The sequence below is a fragment of the Megalobrama amblycephala genome, linkage group LG20, assembly GCF_018812025.1.
Source record: "Megalobrama amblycephala isolate DHTTF-2021 linkage group LG20, ASM1881202v1, whole genome shotgun sequence".
NCBI classification, from domain to species: Eukaryota; Metazoa; Chordata; class Actinopteri; order Cypriniformes; family Xenocyprididae; genus Megalobrama; species Megalobrama amblycephala.
The window spans coordinates 1,118,434-1,138,591 of record NC_063063.1 but is presented as its reverse complement, the minus strand read 5'-3'; the positions used below and the strand labels follow the sequence as shown (position 1 = coordinate 1,138,591).

The 20,158-nt window shown below is 35.5% G+C and overlaps 1 protein-coding gene across 1 annotated transcript in view; it reads left to right on the top strand.

The window, feature by feature from the left end:
- The window catches only part of LOC125255751 (myosin phosphatase Rho interacting protein), a 78,256-nt gene that overhangs the window by 20,189 nt on the left and 37,909 nt on the right, over positions 1-20,158 (top strand). The window contains 6 exon segments of the mRNA XM_048171226.1: positions 5,697-5,848; positions 5,928-6,012; positions 8,317-8,491; positions 8,580-9,027; positions 11,914-12,043; positions 16,697-16,804. Of these exon segments, the coding sequence (XP_048027183.1) occupies positions 5,697-5,848; positions 5,928-6,012; positions 8,317-8,491; positions 8,580-9,027; positions 11,914-12,043; positions 16,697-16,804 (1,098 nt within the window).

The following is a 20,158-nucleotide window of genomic DNA, read 5'->3' as shown; positions in this document are numbered from 1 at the left end:
GCATATGCCAGCTCATGTTCAAGGCATTAGACAAGGGCAGCCAGTATTAACGTCTGGATCTGTGCACAGCTGAATCATCAGACTAGGTAAGCAAGCAAGAACAACAGTGAAAAATGGCAGATGGAGCAATAATAACTGACATGATCCATGATACATGATATTTTTAGTGATATTTGTAAATTTCTTTCTAAATGTTTCGTTAGCATGTTGCTAATGTACTGTTAAATGTGTTTAAAGTTTCCATTTGTTTATTACTGTATTCACAGAGACAAGAGCCGTCGCTATTTTCATTTTTAAACACTTGCAGTCTGTATAATTCATAAACACAACTTCATTCTTTATAAATCTCTCCAACAGTGTAGCATTAGCCGTTAGCCACGGAGCACAGCCTCAAATTCATTCAGAATCAAATGTAAACAATATAACAGTATACAATACTCACATAATCCGACGCATGCATGACGAACACTTTGTAAAGATCCATTTGAGGGTTATATTAGCTGTGTAAACTTTGTTTAGGCACTGTTTAAGGCAAGCGCGAGCTCCGTGGGCGTGGAGTATGAGAATTAAAGGGGCCCACACCCTGAATCGGCGCATATTTAATGATGCCCCAAAATAGGCAGTTAAAAAAATGAATAAAAAAAAATCTATGGGGTATTTTGAGCTGAAACTTCACAGACACATTCAGGGGACACCTTAGACTTATATTACATCTTTTTTTAAAAAGTTCTAGGGCACCTTTAAATGCTTCCCACTAAATCTCGCTGTGATGCTATTAATTCTGTGGCGAATTCTACACTTTCCCATTGAATGTAATTCGCTTCAACTTTTCAAACTTTATGAATGATTATTTTAGGTTTAAATGGTGTGTGTAAGGAATTGGAAGCAATGTTTCTGAAGCACGCAGCGCCATCTGCTGTTAAAAACGAAGCTGAGAATCGATTCAAGAGAGAATCGCGATATATATATTCGGAAAATATCAGAATCGATCCAGAATCATTGTATCACGAATCGAGAATCTACAGTTTATACTGTGAAAAATGTATTATTAATGTTTTTTTTTTTTTAAAATATATAATATTATATAATATATTTATTTCTATTAAGTTACGTTTATTATAGTACTGTACTGTTACATTTTATTTTTATATTTTAATGTAATTTATTTTTAATCTTATTTTACTTATTTGTACATTTTATTACGCAGATTTTCTCTAAAACTTTTCCACGGACCCCCTAGCACTTCATCACAAAAACCCATCTGCTAAGACATCATGAGCTGATTCATTGACACTAGCACACATAAGCGTTTGTATTGCTGTAATTCACAGGACCTGCGAGTGTGTTTTTATGGGTGGGCCTCCTTTCTTCCCCCCGGGCCCAATGTGTAAGGACCTGAGCGGGCCCCTTCATCTCAGGGCCTGGGACAACATTCCCTTCTGATGACAGTTCTGCTTCTAGCTATTTGGTCTTCCTGTTTTTCTTTTTTTCCTCCTCCATACATTGCCTCACATTTTCCTCACTTATCTGAAGATGACTTAAAGACTCCCACCCCCAAGTGAGTCCAAAGACCTAACTGAACTGCTGTCGAACTTTGGCACACATAGCTCAAATTATTTGGTTCACAGGACATTATGCTGCAGTTTTGGGTTAGTTCTTGAATGGATAAAATAATATGAAATTAGTAATCTGATACGTCTAGGTTTCTATCATGATTTATGGCAGAACAAAAGGGATTGAAACATCCGGTTTTGTGTTTTCGGGCCATGCCGAAGTGACGTGAAGTTTTTTGTTGTTGTGTCTTCCGCTCTTACACTGCTGGTGTCTCATTACCCAGATTTTTTTCTTCCCTCTGTAGTGAAACAGAAACACTGCTGCAGTTTATAACTGTGACACACTGTAATTTCCATATTTGGCATTCCCTGGAGTTTACTGGCAGCTTTTAATAAAACTAGATCACTTAAAATGGCCATAAAAGGAGTCAGGAAAAGACGGCACCTGTTTTACATCTCGAGTCTGTGGAACGTCTGATAACGGCCAAGGCAGACGTTACGAGACGGTTGAGCGTGAATCTCAGGATCTCGACAATAAAAGAATCTTCTTCAGTGCTTCAAAGAAGCAGTTCACCCCGAAATACTCATCCTCACGCCCTTCCAGACCTGTCCAACTTGCTCCAAAATGGCGAGAAAGGATGATATGATGCATGTAGAATATTTAAATTTTATATAAGTAAATGAACAATGAAATGAGAGACATAATAGTGCACATTCTTTATAAAATCAAGTGACACCGGCAGATCATTTAAAATAAACAGGACTTTTAAATGGCAAGATTTGCACCACCATTCAAAAGTTTGGGGTCGGTTAAGATTTTTTAAATGTTTTTGAATCAAGTCTCTTTTGCTCAATAAGGCTGCATTTATGATCAAAAATACAGTAAAAATTCTGAAATATTATTATAATGTAAAATATCTGTTTTCTATGTGAATATATAGTAAAGTGTAATTTATATCCAGTGATCAAAGCTGAATTTTCAGCATCATTCCTCCAGTCTTCAGTGTCACATGATCCTTCAGAAATCATTCTAATATCAGGGCTCCAGACCAACATTTGGAATCATATTACTATTGTTTTGCATTAATAAGTGCAGTTACTAATAATATTACACGTTTATTTATCAGAAATGTGACAGTAAAGGACTGAGCTTGAATCGAGATGTAGATAAAATTAACTTTTGTTGACAACAGTAACATGCAAAAAAAAAATGTAAATATTCTTCTCTTATTAAATGTGCCATACTGAACTGACCGACAGCTTCAGTGATTATAAAATGAGCGCTCTTTGCTTGCTTTCTGTATAATTCAGTCACAATTTGAAGAAAAGTTTTTGTTTTTCATGAGACCTTGTGATTTATCATATATTAGGGAGTGTAAATGGCTAATAAGCCAATAAATGATCCTCTGCCGCCATATACTGGTAATTTCATGCCTTTTTAAATAAAAGTTTTTTTTGCCACAAAGTTTTAGAAATCATCAAATTAAAAATAACATTAAAATTGGATCATATTTAGAGATTTGAAGTGCTGTAAAAGCACTTTAAAAAGTCATTGAAAATAGGGTTGTTCCGATTCCGATACTAGTATCGGAAATACCACCGATACCAGAAAAAATTCTAGCATCGGTATCGGCGAGTAATTAAACTCATGTACCGATCCGATACCATTTTCTTAAACAATATCTAGTTGTGCCCGCTATCTTTGCTTAACGCAGCAAATCGGAAATCAATTCTTCTCAGAATGCAAACACAGGAAGTTGTGCTGTTGCCATAAGCAACCACTGTTTAGAGCAGCGAAGAAGTGAAAAACAGGGTTATTTATTAGAAATAAAACTAAATAAGATGCTAAATGAATTAATTTAAAGCATACCTTTCTCATTCGGCACTGTTTCTATTTTCGAGACGAATGCTAAACTATTAGACTATTTATTATGTAAGCTTTGTACTTCACTCGCATTATCGACATCATTCTTCACGTAACAGCACAGTCACAGGACGGCAGTTTTATATGTTTGGTTGATTGTATTTTATTTTAATATTTAACAGCTGCGATATCAAGTAAGCAATGCAAGTATTTGTGTGCGCGCGCATGAGGCGCCGGCGCGACCACTGGAACGTTTTTTCCTAAACTGTACTTTGTAATTTATGGTTTATGGTCGTAATTTAAAAGCCAGACATAATTCATACATTTACAAAAGACATTTAAATAACGAAAACAAGCAGAATGTCTGTTTCCTTTCCTAGATTGCTGGAGTGCGCCACAATGAACCACTTTCGTTTTGTTAATCTGTAGACCTAATTATATGGTGAAATATTTCGCGTAGCCTATAGACCTAAATATTCCCTTTTGTTGTATATGTGTTATGTTAGCCTATAGTTTTATTCTGAACCGCTGCATGTGCATGATGTGGCGTTGTGTAAACTCCTATTACACATCCTGTAATTTTCGCTGGTTTCAAAACGCACAACAAGCTGCATATTAGCCTACTTGACATTCATTTTCACTTAAATGTAGGCCTAATGGTGACACATATCATCGGAAAAACTAATGCCAGGGCATTGCCATTGTAACTTACCTAACCTATGATGACATGACAGCTGAGCTGAGCGCGTCAGCGCGGGCATATCTCACTTTAGAGCGTCAGCGCGGGCATTTCACTCACGTTGGATGCGTCAGCGTCACATTTGCATAGGCTGTACTATTTGAATTCGTGATTGGTTGACTGCCAAAGCAAAATATTAAATAGAACGAAAAAATAACGTTATTAACCGGTTAATGGCCATTTCAAATGAGCGTTTCTGTTCAAAACGATTAAATCTGATTCAGTTTCCGTTTCTGGTTACGTTCCGGTCAAAATTTAGTTCGTTTTCGCTCCTTGAACCGGTTCAGAGCCCTGCACCCAGGTATCGGATTAGTACTCGTTTCGGCCGATACCCTGAGCTCAGGTATCGGAATCGGTATCGGGAATGGAAAAGGGGTATCGGAACATCTCTAATTGAAAAGTGCTTGAATTTCAGAGTCTTGTATAACTTGTTCAGTCATAGCATCAATATTTCTCCTAGTTTCCACATCAGCGCTGTTTGATCTGATACCTGTAGTTTATAACACTTAAATGCTTCCCACTAGATCTCGCTGTGATTTTATTAATTCTGTGGCGAATTCTACACTTTCTCATTGGATCTCCCAGTGCTAGTAACAGTGTCATGTGATCTAGATCAGTGTGCAAGAACCTTCTGAGCTCACGTTGCGTTGCGTTGTTTGTTTTTGTCCGGTCCGTGCATTGCAGCTAAAACGAGTTGCGCGGTTCCGTTCTGCTTTCGTTTCGTTTGCCATTTGATGTTTCTCGTATGCATTATGTCCAACAGAAATGGCAGCTCTTGGGCATAAGTTGGGCAACCTAGTGCGAACTCTAACAAACTTTAGTCGCACCGGCAGGAAAAAAGGTTGCAAAATGCCACCATTCAGTTGCAGGAGCCCTGATAATATGCTGATTTGCTGCTCAAGAAACATGACTTTTGTAACATAATAAATGTCTTTACTGTTACTTTTGATCAATTTAATGCACTTTTAATAAATAAAACTATTAATTTCTTATGAAATGAGTTTATTGATTCAGTTGAATGAAGGAACTTACAGGTTGTAGTTTATACAGTGAATGCTGAGGTCAATGAACCACATTCAGACAGTGTCCTTATTGTCCAGATGAAAACAAGTTAGTTGATATGCATCCGTACAGTCATTAGTCCAGCTGCAGGAGGTCCAGTGTGGGTCCAGTACAGGACGTGACCAGCCTCTCAAAGCACACCAGGGTGACGGGCGTAAATAAAGGCTTGTTTCCAGTGACGTGTTTGGCACGGGCCGATGATGGCAGGCCTGAAGCATTAGGGAACACTGGCGTCAGCAGTACAGTAAAGATTAAGGCTGATATTTGTTGATATGAAGAATATATTACAGGGCATCGGACTGTGACCAAATTTTGCGAATTTTGTTAGAGGTCGCACTGGTGCCCAGCTGATTTATTCTGAATGAAACCTGCGCAGCACGGACAGTTTATCAGCTTGGCTCACTGTAGCCCCTTACTGAATATTTTAAGAGCACAAGCTGAAAAAATGGGTTAATTTGTCATGTTTTGTCACACACAGCCAAGCACGTTACCCCAAGGGACCGTCAACATGAACCTGTGCACTGACGTGATCGACGCCGAGCCCAGGACGGGACAGAAGAACGCGCTCTGCATCGTCACCCCCGAGCAGGAGTACTACATCAGAGGAGACAACAAGGAGATCATCAACGGGTGAGTGGCGTGTTCAGGGTGTCCGTCTCACCCGCCGATGGGACACACTATGAGCGTGACCTCTTCTGTCTTTCACCAGATGGACTGAACAGCTAGTGGTTTATCCCCGAACCAACAAGCAAAATCAGAAGAAGAAGCGCAAAGTGGAGCCAGCAACCTCACAGGTACGACCGGGGCCTTCAGCCTTCATGAAATGTTTTATTTATTTTATTTTTAGTTCCAAATTCAATGTTTTCCTGGATTCCTATTAGACATCTTTTTTTAATAATCAAAAAGAATGTCTAATCAATGTAATTAATGCAACTTAAATAATTTATTACATTTTCAACAATAATATGGCCTTATGAAATGTTATTTTTTCGGAAATTTTCTGTTTTAATTTTTCGATCACGTATTTTAGTATTCTTCATAAATCTGGTATCATTTGAAAGCTTAACTCAGAATTCATCCTGTGAAATTGCGTTACCATGGAAATGGTATTTTAAATTCTTTTAGTGGGCTCCTCCCTCTAGTGGGCGGAGTCATGTTTCATATTAAAACATTTATTTGAACTACTTTTATAGTCAACTTTTCTAATCTTGAAAAAACGCATATCGTCAGAAAGGTCTCGAGCTTCCATATTTGTTTTGTAATAGAAGTGATATTTGGACAGAAATGTATTAATTTGTTACAGAAGAATGCATCAAAACAATTGTCAATGTCACCCGGTGGCTAATTTTGGTACAACGCCTAAACAAAATCCATGGGGACTTCAATTTTTGTGATATCAACTTCAAATTTGGAACACACTTTAAAAATAAAAATTAGTACAGTACATTTGATTAGTAAATTTAAACTTCTTTAACTTTTTTATACTTTTATTTTTTATTGAACTGCATTCACTTATCAACAATCTGAAGTGAAATTCTTCAAAACAAGACCAAACTTATGTCTATATTCCAAAGTATTCTTGAATTACTACAATTTAAGTTTGGATAGTGCATTTTCATGTCTTTGCTCAAAAAGGGAGTGACAGTGAAGGGGTTAATGGTTTAATAAAAGTTTAATAATGAAAAAGTATGTCTAATCAATAGAATTAATTCAGGTTTAATGATTTATTAAAATTCAAACAATAATAGTGCCCTATAAAGTGTTAATTTTCAGAAATTCTGTTTGGTTTGTTGTGATTTTTCTTCAAATGAATGAAATTAATGCATAAAACTTAAAGGTGCCATAGAACGCTTTTTCACAAGTCTAAGGTGTCCCCTGAATGTGTCTGTGAAGTTTCAGCTCAAAATACCCCATAGATTTTTTTTCATTCAGTTTTTTAACTGCCTATTTTGGGGCATCATTAAATATGTGCCGATTCAGCGTGCGTCCCCTTTAAATTTCCGCGCTCCCCGCCCCCAGCTCGCAACTCTATAATACATTGCATAAACAAAGTTCACACAGCTAATATAACCCTCAAAATGGATCTTTACAAAGTGTAAAGATGAATTAAAATATTAATGTTCCTGACTGTTGCGTCACAGTCGGTGTTATGTTGAGATTCGCCTGTTCTTCAGAGGTTTTTAAACAAATGAGATTTATATAAGAAGGAGGAAACAATGGTGTTTGAGACTCACTATCATTTCCATGTACAGAATTCGAATTATTTAACTATGCCGAGGTAAATTTAATTTTCAATTCTAGGGCACCTTTAAACAATTTAATAAATCATTTAAAATCATGAAATTTGAATAAGTCCTTTCATTTTTGGTAAAACAAAGTGAACAGAAGTTTGTTTAAATTTAAACTGACTAAAATATATTGAAATTGTTTTAATAAAAAAAAAGTTTTGTTTACCATTATTATTACTTTAAGTACATTTTGCGGTTTCTTTTGATTTCTTTTTGATTTATTCAAATTATGCCAAATTCCATGACATTCCACATCATCCTCCAAATTCCATTTTTATGACTGGATTCTGTGATTCTGATGCGTTTTCTGCACAGTAGAAATCATAGAGCAATCATGAGAAATCATATAGTTGTAAAATTGCATTTTATAGAGGACTATTATTATCACTACAATTTTAATACACTTAAATTGTTAATGATTTTCCTTGCTTATTACTATTATTTATTATATTATCTAATGCTCACTTAAAGTCGTCACGAAAGGGAAGTTGCACTCGTCTTTTCTTCTCTATTGTGTCGTATATCGAGTGAAACGCTTCTCAAACAAGAACAAATGTAGGGCGGGGCTTGATTTTGTCTGTGGGGAATTGATTGGATGGTTGTGGTTTGCTATTGGTGGATCTCATGTGAGTGACAGGTTGCCCCGCCCTCATCATCAGAGAAGAGATGAAGCTGCAAGAGGGAGGAGAAGATATATGATATATAACAATAATGATGTGCACGGATAAATCATACAGCAATATTCCATAAAAATAAGACTTAAACTGCTGTGTAATGAAACGATGATGTATGTTATACGTTCGATCGCAGGAACCAGGCCCAGCGAAGGTCGCGGTGACCGGCTCGGGCATCCCTGAAGCGGAGAAGACGCCAGACTCCAGTTCCATCATATGGCAAGAGGAGCTGCAAAACAGAGAGGCGGACGTTTCCCAGACATGGACCGCCAGCGACATGCCACCTCTCGGCTCACCACTGCCCTCTGCAGGTGCGGGAGAATCCACATACACATCTATCTTTCTAAAAACCCACATTTGCACCATGAAGTTTGACGATTTTCCCATTGCACTCTACAGGTGAGGGATCGATGGCGAGCCGGTGCTCCGATCAGAGCTCGGTGAACGGTGACGAAGTGGAGCGGAGCGGGCTCTCCTTCCACTCGGCGGTTTCCCAGCCCTCTCACGACCCGCTGTCGCCCACAGGCAGCTCGTCCAGCCGGCACAGCGCAGAGATGGGAGGCGTCCCGCGCTGCCTGTCTCCTGCTCCCAGCGACCCCTTCCCATCTGGCAGCAGCCTACTGTCCAACGGTTCCCACATTAGCGGCTCCATGAGTTCTCTGGACTCGGATGCCAGCGGCAGCACCGTCACCAGCACCGACAGCCACCCGGCCGAACCGATGGGACGCCCGCACCGCGCTCTGCCCCGCCGCGGCGACGCCGCCGACCCTCGCAAGCCGGAGAAACGCAGCCGCCTCCGCAGTCCGGAAAGACAGGACAAAGAGTCTGTGTTCAGCCCGGAGAGAAGGTGAGCGCAGGCCATTCTCTCTGCCTCTCCTTTTAAAGGCATGCTGGTTACGCTCCGGAGAGCTGCGTGATAAAACCACATGCGCCTTATTAGGCCAAAAAGTGTTTTGCAACATGCTTTTGACGTGGAATAATGGAGATTACGGGGATCATTATATCATTAATGTTGGTGGTAAACACCTTCAGTAAACATCATCGCTGCTTTGTGTTTGTTTTCTCGTTATACTCTCCAAAGGAACAACATAAAATACAGATTTATTACTGTTTTTACTGTATTTTTAGCAAATAAATACAGCCTTGATGAGCATAAGAGACTTCTTTCAGAAACCTCTAAAAATCGTACAAAAGTTACTGAGCCAAACTTCTGAACGAATATTATACATAATGATAATATAATTATTATTATTATATTATTTGATATATATTTTGTTTATTTTGTATTAATAATTCTCCTTTGAAGTAAATATTAACAAATTAAATCAAAATGGCTCCAGTATTAAATTTACTAGTTTAAAAATCACCATTAACAGGACAGTGAAATAAACAGTGCTTGATGGAATCAAGCAAACAAAAGTAAAAATGTACAATATAACTACAACTTTTCCACCCCAACTTATGTAATAAATTCAAATTATAATAAGCAAACAACTAAATTACTTAACATAAGTTACAGTTGTAAAAAAGGGTCCATGTTTTATTAAATGCATCTACTTTTCCTCTAATTGACTATATCAGTTTTTCCAAAGCAAGACATTTCTTTGATCCACTAAAAAGGAGGAAGGTATTTTTCCATGTTAAATCACTGATACATCTAGCCTGTGTCAAACTGAAATCTATCGGCTTACATTTACAGCTAAATGAACAGGGTAAATCCTGCTTTCCTTTTTTTAAGGCGCTCCCATCAGCCCTTTGAGGTCAGAGTGTCTCAAACGGCATCATCTCTGACGTACTTCTTAAGACAGCTCACTTTTTCCCAACAATCAGACGGATCATAGATGAGCAGCGCTGAAGAATTCATACAGAAAGAACGGAACGCTCTCTACTCTGGTTTAATTTGGGTTTATGGGAATTGTGCCACTTTGTACCCAGTAGCCAATGAGGCTGTGAGCAGTCATGTGACAGAAATACCTCACTGACTGGCTTTCTTGTTTCCTTTTAAGGAGGCCTGACAATGTGGTGCATATCCCAAATAAGGGCAAAATTTGAAAAAAGTCATTTAATATTTTCAGACATTGTTTTGTGAACTGAATTCCTGTCTGTAGTTCGGAAAATGTTTGCATATGTTGGGGTCATCACGACAAGGAGGCGCATTTAACCTCTTCCTGAGGAATATATAATTTTATATACATAATTATATACATTACCATTAAAATTAATACTACTTTTCAGCAAGGATGCATTAAACTGATCAAAAGTGACATTAAAAACATTTATAATGATAAAAAGTATTTCCATTTCAAATAAATGCTGTTATTTTGAACTTTCTATTCATCAAAAAAATCCTAAAAGAAATAAAATGCATCACAGTTTCCACAGAAATCTGAAGCAGCACAACTGTTTAACATTGATGATAATCAGAAATATTTTTTAAGCAGCAAATCATCATATTAGAATGATTTCTGAAGGATCATGTGACACTGAAGACTGGAGTAATGATGCTGAAAATTCAGCTTTGATCACAGGAATAAATTACACTTTACTATATATTCACATAGAAAACAGCTATTTTACATTCTAATAATATTTTGTGATTTTTACTGTATTTTTAATTAAATAAATTTAGCTTTGATCACAGAAATAAATTACACTTTACTATATATTCACATAGAAAACAGCTATTTTACATTCTAATAATATTTTGTGATTTTTACTGTATTTTTAATTAAATAAATTTAGCTTTGATCACAGAAATAAATTACACTTTACTATATATTCACATAGAAAACAGCTGTTTTACATTCTAATAATATTTAGTGATTTTTACTGGATTTTTAATTAAATAAATTTAGCTTTGATCACAGAAATAACTTTATTATATTCACTAGAAAACAGCTTTTTACTTCTATATATTTTGTGATTTTTACTGTATTTTTAATTAAATAAATTTAGCTTTGATCACAGGAAAAAATTACACTTTACTATATATTCACATAGAAAACAGCTGTTTTACATTCTAATAATATTTAGTGATTTTTACTGTATTTTTAATTAAATAAATGTAGCTTTGATCACAGAAATAAATTACACTTTACTATATATTCACATAGAAAACAGCTGTTTTACATTACAATAATATTTTAAAATTTTTACTGTAGGGTATAATTGTAAAATGTATTATATTTTCATAATAATATTACATAAGATTACAGCCATTTTTACTTAAAGTAAAAATCAACGTATACTAACAAATTAAATTAAAATAATGCCATGTAGTATTTCTCAGTTTACTAAACATTGCTTTAAATTTTTCAGGTAATTATTACCAGCAATAGGGCAATAAAGTAAACAATGCTTGAAGGTTTTAAATGCAATAAAAATTAAGTATTTAAGTACAATAAAGTTTTTCTAATAATATATTACATATGAGATATTTATTGACTGAACAGCAGGCCTGTAATTAAAAATTAGCTGTGCTGAATTTATATTGAGAAACACATTTTTGGTTGCATTCATTGAAAACATAACAAACAGTGTTCATATTAGCCGCATTAAGATCGCTCTTCACAGCGCATGTGCTCGAATACCCACATGAGCATTCAGACAGCATGTGAGATCTATAAGTGAAGGAACCGCTTTGAATTTCAACACAAATTAAGCCGGAAACTGCAAAATCTATACTTGAAGCTTTTGTCTCTGTTAAGATCTCTTCCTGTTTCTGCATTCTCAGTGGCCGCTCGAATGTGATCGAGAAGCTGGAGGCGTTGGAGCTGGAGCACGCTGAGCGGATGGAGGTGGAGGAGACGAGCCGCGGTGGAGTCAGACAGGGCCGCAGTGAAATGAGACGCTTCCAGAGGGAGGTAATGAATGCTCACCGATGCCCCCGGAGTTCATCCTCACCGACACTGATGGGTTTACCCTCACGCCAGCTCTTACAGAGTCACGAAATCCCGGTTTCAGCTGCGGTTAGGGGACGTTTTAGGGGTGTGACGGTACACTTATCTCATGAGAAGAGACGATACACAATATTGGGTTGACAAGATGATATTTTAACACTATTTTTTTTTTTAAGAAATCTTCAATGATGAAATTTATTACTGGATAATAGTATTTATGCTTTAACTAATCTAGGGCTGTCACCGATGATTATTTTGTTAATCAAGTAATCGATCGATTATTTTGACGATTAATCGAGTAATTTTATATTTTTTGTTGTTATTAAAATAGACCTAATAGAACAATAGCCTTTAAAATTGACTTAAAATACATATATAATAACAATGAGAGAATAATGAAAGCAAGTGGTTTCATTGAACAACACTGTTAAAATACATAATGTATTGTACATTATATAAACAATCAATTTATGTACGTAATGTACAATACAGTCCAAAAGTTTGGAACCACTAAGATTTTTAATGTTTTTAAAAGAAGTTTCGTCTGCTCACCAAGGCTACATTTATTTAATTAAAAATACAGTAAAAAAACAGTAATATTGTGAAATATTATTACAATTTAAAATAACTGTGTACTATTTAAATATATTTGACAAAGTAATTTATTCCTGTGATGCAAAGCTGAATTTTCAGCATCGTTACTCCAGTCTTCAGTGTCACATGATCCTTCAGAAATCATTCTAATATGCTGATCTGCTGCTCAATAAACATTTATGATTATTATCAATGTTGAAAACAGTTGTGTACTTTTTTTTTCAGGATTCCTTGATGAATAGAAAGTTCAAAAGAACAGCATTTATCTGAAATACAAAGCTTCTGTAGCATTATACACTACCGTTCAAAAGTTTGGGGTCAGTAAGAATTTTTATTTTTATTTTTTTGAAAAGAAATTAAAGAAATGAATACTTTTATTCAGCAAGGATGCATTAAATCAATCAAAAGTGGCAGTAAAGACATTTATAATGTTACAAAAGATTAGATTTCAGATAAACACTGTTCTTTTGAACTTTCTATTCATCAAATAATCCTGAAAAAAAATATTGTACACAAATATTTTGTACAATTGTACACATTAAATGTTTCTTGAGCAGCAGATCAGCATATTAGAATGATTTCTGAAGGATCATGTGACACTGAAGACTGGAGTAATGATGCTGAAAATTCAGCTTTGCCATCACAGGAATAAATTACTTTGTGAAATATATTCAAATAGAAAACAGTTATTTTAAATTGTAATAATATTTCACAATATTACTGTTTTTACTGTATTTTTAATTAAATAAATGTAGCCTTGGTGAGCAGACGAAACTTCTTTTAAAAACATTAAAAATCTTAGTGGTTCCAAACTTTTGGACTGTACTGTATTATCACAACAGCCTGCAGAGGGCGCCAGCAACATGTGATTGTTGTTACACTTTACAGCATGATCAAATCCTTGTTTAATATCGGCTAAATAACATTTAATTCAAATGATATTTGGTCTCTTCTTTGTGAAAGTAATTTCTTGAACAAGAACATGTGGGACATCAGAACATGCAAACTAAGAGAGAGGGATTTGTGTTGGCGTAGGTTTATAAATGGTTTGCGTTACAAATCTGGTGAAATGTCACACTCGCAGCTTATGCAAACACAAAGCACGTCAGACTTTGTGTGCATTCCCAAATGCACGTTATTGGAATTATTATGTGGTAAAAGACAGAACAATATAATGCAAACACTGTAAAAGTTTTTGTCAACCTCAACCTGATTTCACGAGACAGCTTTTCTTCTCCTCAATGAGTAATATAGTCACATTTTAATATTGCATGCTTTATATTTATATATAAAGCATGCAATATTATATATAATATATCATTAGGTCATTTCAGCTCACATTTATTTTATTTCAAGGGGAAAAAAAGTTTAATGGTTTTAGGTTTACTTTAAGGTTAACTATAATAACCCTGAAATGAACTCGCTGTTGCATCTTTAATAACTTTTGAGGCTTATTTTGCAGTTTTTTTTTAAATAAGCAGTGTTTTTAGAATCACACGAGACTCTGGGTTTGTGAAAGATAACATATGTGACGCAGAAACTCTTATAAAACAAAAACAAACACTCACTTGTGATCCATGAACGTGTGTCTTTCACTTCCTGTATGTGATCTTACAGCGTCTGTCATAGGAAATCAACACATGCGGTCATGAATAATTAAGCGAGGCGTCTTCTCATAGGATAAGGACATGCAGTCTCATGAATAATTATGAGACACTGATGAGTCATCGATGTACTATAGGTGTAAGAAAACGTCAGATCGTGTGATGTTGAGTCAGTGACTAACTTAAACCTGGCAGATGAAAATAAGCTCAAAATGAACCAGTTTTCTCCTACAGTTAAAACTAACAGATACTAACATTGTCTTCTGTGATGTGCAACACACATACCTCTGTTAAATGTTTATAACCCAACACAAAAGATGACCTAATGACTTTTTGTTTAAGAAAACGTTCTGCTGTTTTTCGGCTCTTGCACGCATGACCTTTTGTCTCAATTCATTTCCAGTTTCCATTATGTTCTTGGATTCCCTTGACAGTTTTTTCCTTTTCTTAGTCTTGAGCCTCAGGCCAAATAAACTAGCTTTGACAAAAACAAATAGTCACCATTTTTAAGTGCCTCTGTCTTCATGTCTGGCTCTTTGTTTTAGTTTTAATCCCTTCCCTCAAAGAATTATTTCTGCTCATCCAGACTTATACACACAAAAACTAGTGCTAGTAAAAGCTCACCTTCCCTTTTGTTCCTGTTTCCACTTATGCAGGTTCAGTGCAACGTTTAGTGGTTTCTCAACAATGTGAACGATAGAGATTTTGATCAAGGCTCTTGTTTTTATGGCGTTCTTTAGCGATAGTATCTGCGTCTGTGTGATCGGTGAAGCAGCACAAACACCATTTGTTTCTCCGGCCAAACTGCTCTGAAAAAATAACAAGGATTATTGTTGCGAGCAAAAGCATTTGACAGTGTAACACAAGGCTCAAGCTGAATCTAAAATGAGGCTGAGAGCTCCTCAAGCCCAAGTTTGTTATTGTTTTCGCTGCTTTCAAGGTCAGTCCAGGGTTTTGATGTGATATAGGCATTTTCTGCCTCATTCTGAGGGCAATTGAAGAGCTGTTTATGAAGCTTCTCTGTTGTGGAGGTCAGTGATCCACAGACTGTCTGTCAAATATTGTTCTAGAGCATATGGACATAATCACGCATCTATATCCAGGCAAGCTGCTCAGATATGAGGCGAAACATCTTCAGCGAATGGATAAACAAGTCCACACCCTTGAATAAAACTATGCTTTCAACATTTGGCGTGACTTTAATAAATAATACAGTTTTTACTGGGGTATTCTGAAGGGATGCATATATCAGTGCCATATCATTATCTGTTAACATTAGACATATAACATAAGATAAATATTGAACATTTTATTGTGCATGCATGTTTCTATGGAGGATTGTTTCTGCCATGGAATAAAAAAATAAAAGATTATTCTTTATACTTTTTTTCTCGCAATTCTGACATTTTCGCGCAATTACGGGTTTATATATCAAAATTCTGACTTTTCACATTGAAACTCGAAATTGTGTGTTATGAAGTCAGAATTGCATGATATAAAATCACAATACTGACTTTTTTTAGTTTATATCTTGCAATTCTGTGAAAAAATTCAGAATCACGCAATTCTGACTTTATTAATCTGCAATTGCGAGTTTATATTTCACAATTGTGAGGGGAAAAAAGTCTGAATTATGAGATAAAAAGTCGCAATTACCTTTTTTTAAATTTTTTTATTCAGTGACAAACGAGCTTTCATATGTTCCCTTATTTTCATATTTAGATTGTTTTTATCATCATTTATGCTCACTTTAAGTTAACCTGTGAAACACTAATTTATTAACTTAAATGTCATCTTTTGTAAAATATCTTTTATTATGCGTTTTATTTTTAAACGCATTAATACAGATGTAGACTACTGTTCAATTTCAAAAGTTTAGGGTCATTACAATTTTTTTTTTTAAAGAAATTATTATTTTTATTCATTACTATTTTTATTCATTAAGGATGCATTAAATTGATCAAAAGTGACAGTATTAACATTTAGAATGTTAGAAAAGATTCTATTTCAAATTAATACTGTTCTTTTGAACTTTCTATTCATCAAAGAATCCTGGAAAATAAAAATGTGTGACAGTTTCCACAAAAATTTGAAACTCATTTTAGCATTGATAATAATCAATGTTTTTTGAGCATCAAATCATCATATTAGAATGATTTCTGAAGGATCATGTGACACTGAAGACTGGAGTAATGATGCTGAAAATTCAAATTTGATCACAGGAATAAATTACACTTTACTATATATTCACATAGAAAACAGCTGTTCTACATTTTAATAAAATTTCACAATTTTTACTGTATTTTTGTTCGAATAAATGAAGCCTTGGTGAGCAGAAGAGACATTTACTAGTTAGTGATGTTGCCTTTGCCTAAAACCTCTCAAAGTGTGAACCTGCTGTTTCTTTCTTGTCGTTCAGGAGCAGAAGATGGACCCGGCGCAGGGTTTAGACTTCCATCACTCCACCCTGCCTCCTCTGAGAAGAGCCAAATCACTGGACCGCAGGACCACCGAATCAGTCATGACCGTAAGCCAAACCTTCTCACAGCTTCATTCAGCAGAGAATGCTGGACGTTTGAAAGTGTGTCCTGCCACTTCCAAGACGTTTTCAGAAGGGAGTGTTTCAGTCAGAGAACATTGTGTGCGAGGTGAACCGCTTCCAAATCCTCACAATGGCTCTGTTGTTCGCTGAGGTTCAAAGGTTAAAGAGAGCAGCAGCAGGATTTGGCATGTTTTGAAGCAAAAGATGGACTACTGTTTTGGAATATTTTAGTCAGCATGATATAAAGAACATCTCAATTTACAGAGACTTCACTGTCAGATGGAGATCAGTACTGTCCAAAACTCACTCATTGGTACTTTTTTATGTATTGTACAGGCCACAAACACCTATTTATTTAAAAAGCATTGACAGACTTGTATTATTTCTTATAAAAAAAATTAGCAAAACTGCTTTAAAATTGAAGCTTTTGTCAAAAGACCAATATGCAATGTGTGTCGAGACAAAAAGTAAAAAATCAGATAATTTGACCATTTTTTGACAAGGTAACGTTAGTTGAGGTTGTAAAATGTCGTCATGTGCAGTGATAATTTCGTTGACAAATAATTTTGTCAACAAAAAAGTTTATCATGCATTTGCACGTTTTGCCAATTTAAACAAAGCAATTTTATATATATATATATTTTATATTTTAATATAGCTGCAAGCAGCGATGATGGGCCCAAACCCTGGTAAATGTAAAAGAATTATATCAAGATATGAGACTCCTTCTGTTTCCCTTTTTGTGATTATTTAATCGCTTGCCGTGGCAACACCATTTGAGAACCAATATCTGTTCACAATTTAACATATATGTCTTGCCACCATGTTCTTAAAGTTTGGTGTGAATCGTATGAATCCTGTAGGAGGAGTAGTTAAAAATTAAAAGCCTGATTATTAGAAAAAATCACATTAAAACAAAAATATCTGACTTCCTGTTGGTTGGAGCTAATGACTGTAAAATAGAAAGTTGTCCGGCTCAATGAGAACAATATATGTACCAAGTTTGGTGATTGTAGGTAAAACTAACCCCCCCCCACACACACACACACACACACACACACACACTTTTGTCAAAATGTGCTGCTAAAGAGGCCCTCCTCCCAATCTAGGGTTTTGCCCATGTCTACTGGCTGTCATCTCTGACGTGTGTCGAGTTTCATGCAATTTGAAGCATGCTAAGAGTCTCCAAAGCATCCAAACAGAATATTAAAGATTGATGCGTTGACATGGCAACAGTTTAAGATATCAAAATTCTTTTCACAGGTCTACATTCGCCATGTCTTGACATTATTCTGAAGCAAATCGGATAAAAATAAGAAGGCGATCTCAACATTTTGAAAGTGACACACTTCTTGTTGCCAGTTGGTGACACAAAAGAGAACTTTTGTGCTTGAAAGGATAAATGCACACAAAAAATGTCAAACTGCCCATTTTGGCGTGTAATCATTTAAACAGACAATCGCAGTTGGATCAGTGAATTAGTTCTTAAAGTGACAGTAGCCTAATAAACCTGCTGCTGTCTGTCATTAATGATAATTCAAACAACAAAAGATAAAGAGAAAATCACTCACTGCTGTCAACTGAGTAACTTTAGTTGCTTTAATAAGGGTTAATACAAGGAAGGCACTGTTATTTTACATTTAACATTAATGCATTATAGTAACATTAACTAACAATGAGCAATATATTTTTACAGCATTTATTAGCCTTTGTTAAAAGTATTCGTTAGTTCACTTTGTGTTAACAAGAACTATATAAACATTAAAAAAAAAAAAAAAAAACGTAAAAATGAAAATGAAAAATATCAAAATAAACTCAAAATAATAATAATAAAAACTATAATGGTATCTCAGTGATACTAAAATAACAGGTGCACATGCTTTAAACTACATTAAATACAAGCTTCCTTTATCATGGACACATTCACATGTCGTTGACCCTTAAACCTTAGTTTTTCTAATGGATGATGTGCACTGGTGTCTCTACCCACACTAATCCTGATCGCCCTCTTGTTTCTCTGTGGTATTTGTGCACTTTATTGTTGTAAGACCGTGGATGTCCTGTTCCTCCCCTGTTGCTGCGGGGTGTAGCGCTCTCCTCTCTCCTGCGCAGGTCATCCTCACCTCCTCCCTGCATCCACTGCTGTCCTCTCGCCTCCCATGTGTTCCTGTGTGAGTGTGTGTGAGTCAGAGGCCTTTCCATCTACTTTATTTCACTGTAGCCTGAATACGTTTTGCATTTCAGAACTCTTGAGGCCCTGATATACTCACGGCGAAGTTCTTTTTCATTCTTCGCTTAGGGGTAAAAAGAAGCTCGAAATTCATTTTACACGTAAATATGTGCTGCAGCTTTCCTCTCAATAACAAAATAAACACACAACATAAAATGAGAAAACAGCAGTTCAGAAACCATCTGATCATAGTGATGTGGATGTTTGCAGCAGCTCTGCAATTCAGACTCTAGTCACGTTTATTAATACAGCACTTTATACAATAGATTGCTTTCTTACAGTACTAAACATGAAAATCAGTGTCCGAGTATCTTTCAATAAGAATTACAGCTTCAGTTTCTACTATAAAGCATATCTCCATTGTGTTCATGTTTTTACTTGCATCTGAACAGAAGAAATTAATCTTAAAGAAGGCGGAGCCTCAGAGCCACACCCACCTATTACATCATCACCACAGACCAATGGTAGTTTTGAGGTGTTTACCAGCCAGAACGAACTTTTCTGGAAAGCTGTTTCGTAATAAATGCAAATCGAGCTTTGTTTTGGCCTAATTTTGTTCAAAATGATGTTCTTCAATTTCGCTCTAAGTATGTCAGGGCCTTTATCCAGGGGTGCAAAACGTACTTGAGAATAATTTTCATGTTGCGATAATTGCTGAAGCTTTTATCACAGTATACTGTATTATCACAATATTGAAATAAGATGCAAAAAAAGTGTTGCCATACTATAACAGGTTTAAGAACTATTTTTCTTATAACAAAAAGAACGCTGAACATTTAAATACAATAACGCAGTACACAAATTATAAAGTAAAATGTTTCAAACAGATTAAAATGCAAAAGAATTATAAATAACAGGTAACATTTTACAATAAGGTCTCATTATTTAATGTTAGTTAATGGATTAACTAAGATTAAAAATGAGCGATAGCTACATTAGTTACAGAAGTTATTATTTTCTGTTAATGTTAGTTAAAAAATAGTTGTTAGCATTGTTAGTTTTAGCTCAGTTCCATTAAATAATAGTTACAACTTTTGATTTTAGTAATGTTATTAAACTTTAACTAAGAAATTAACATTAACTAAAAGTAATAAATGCTTTATAAGTAT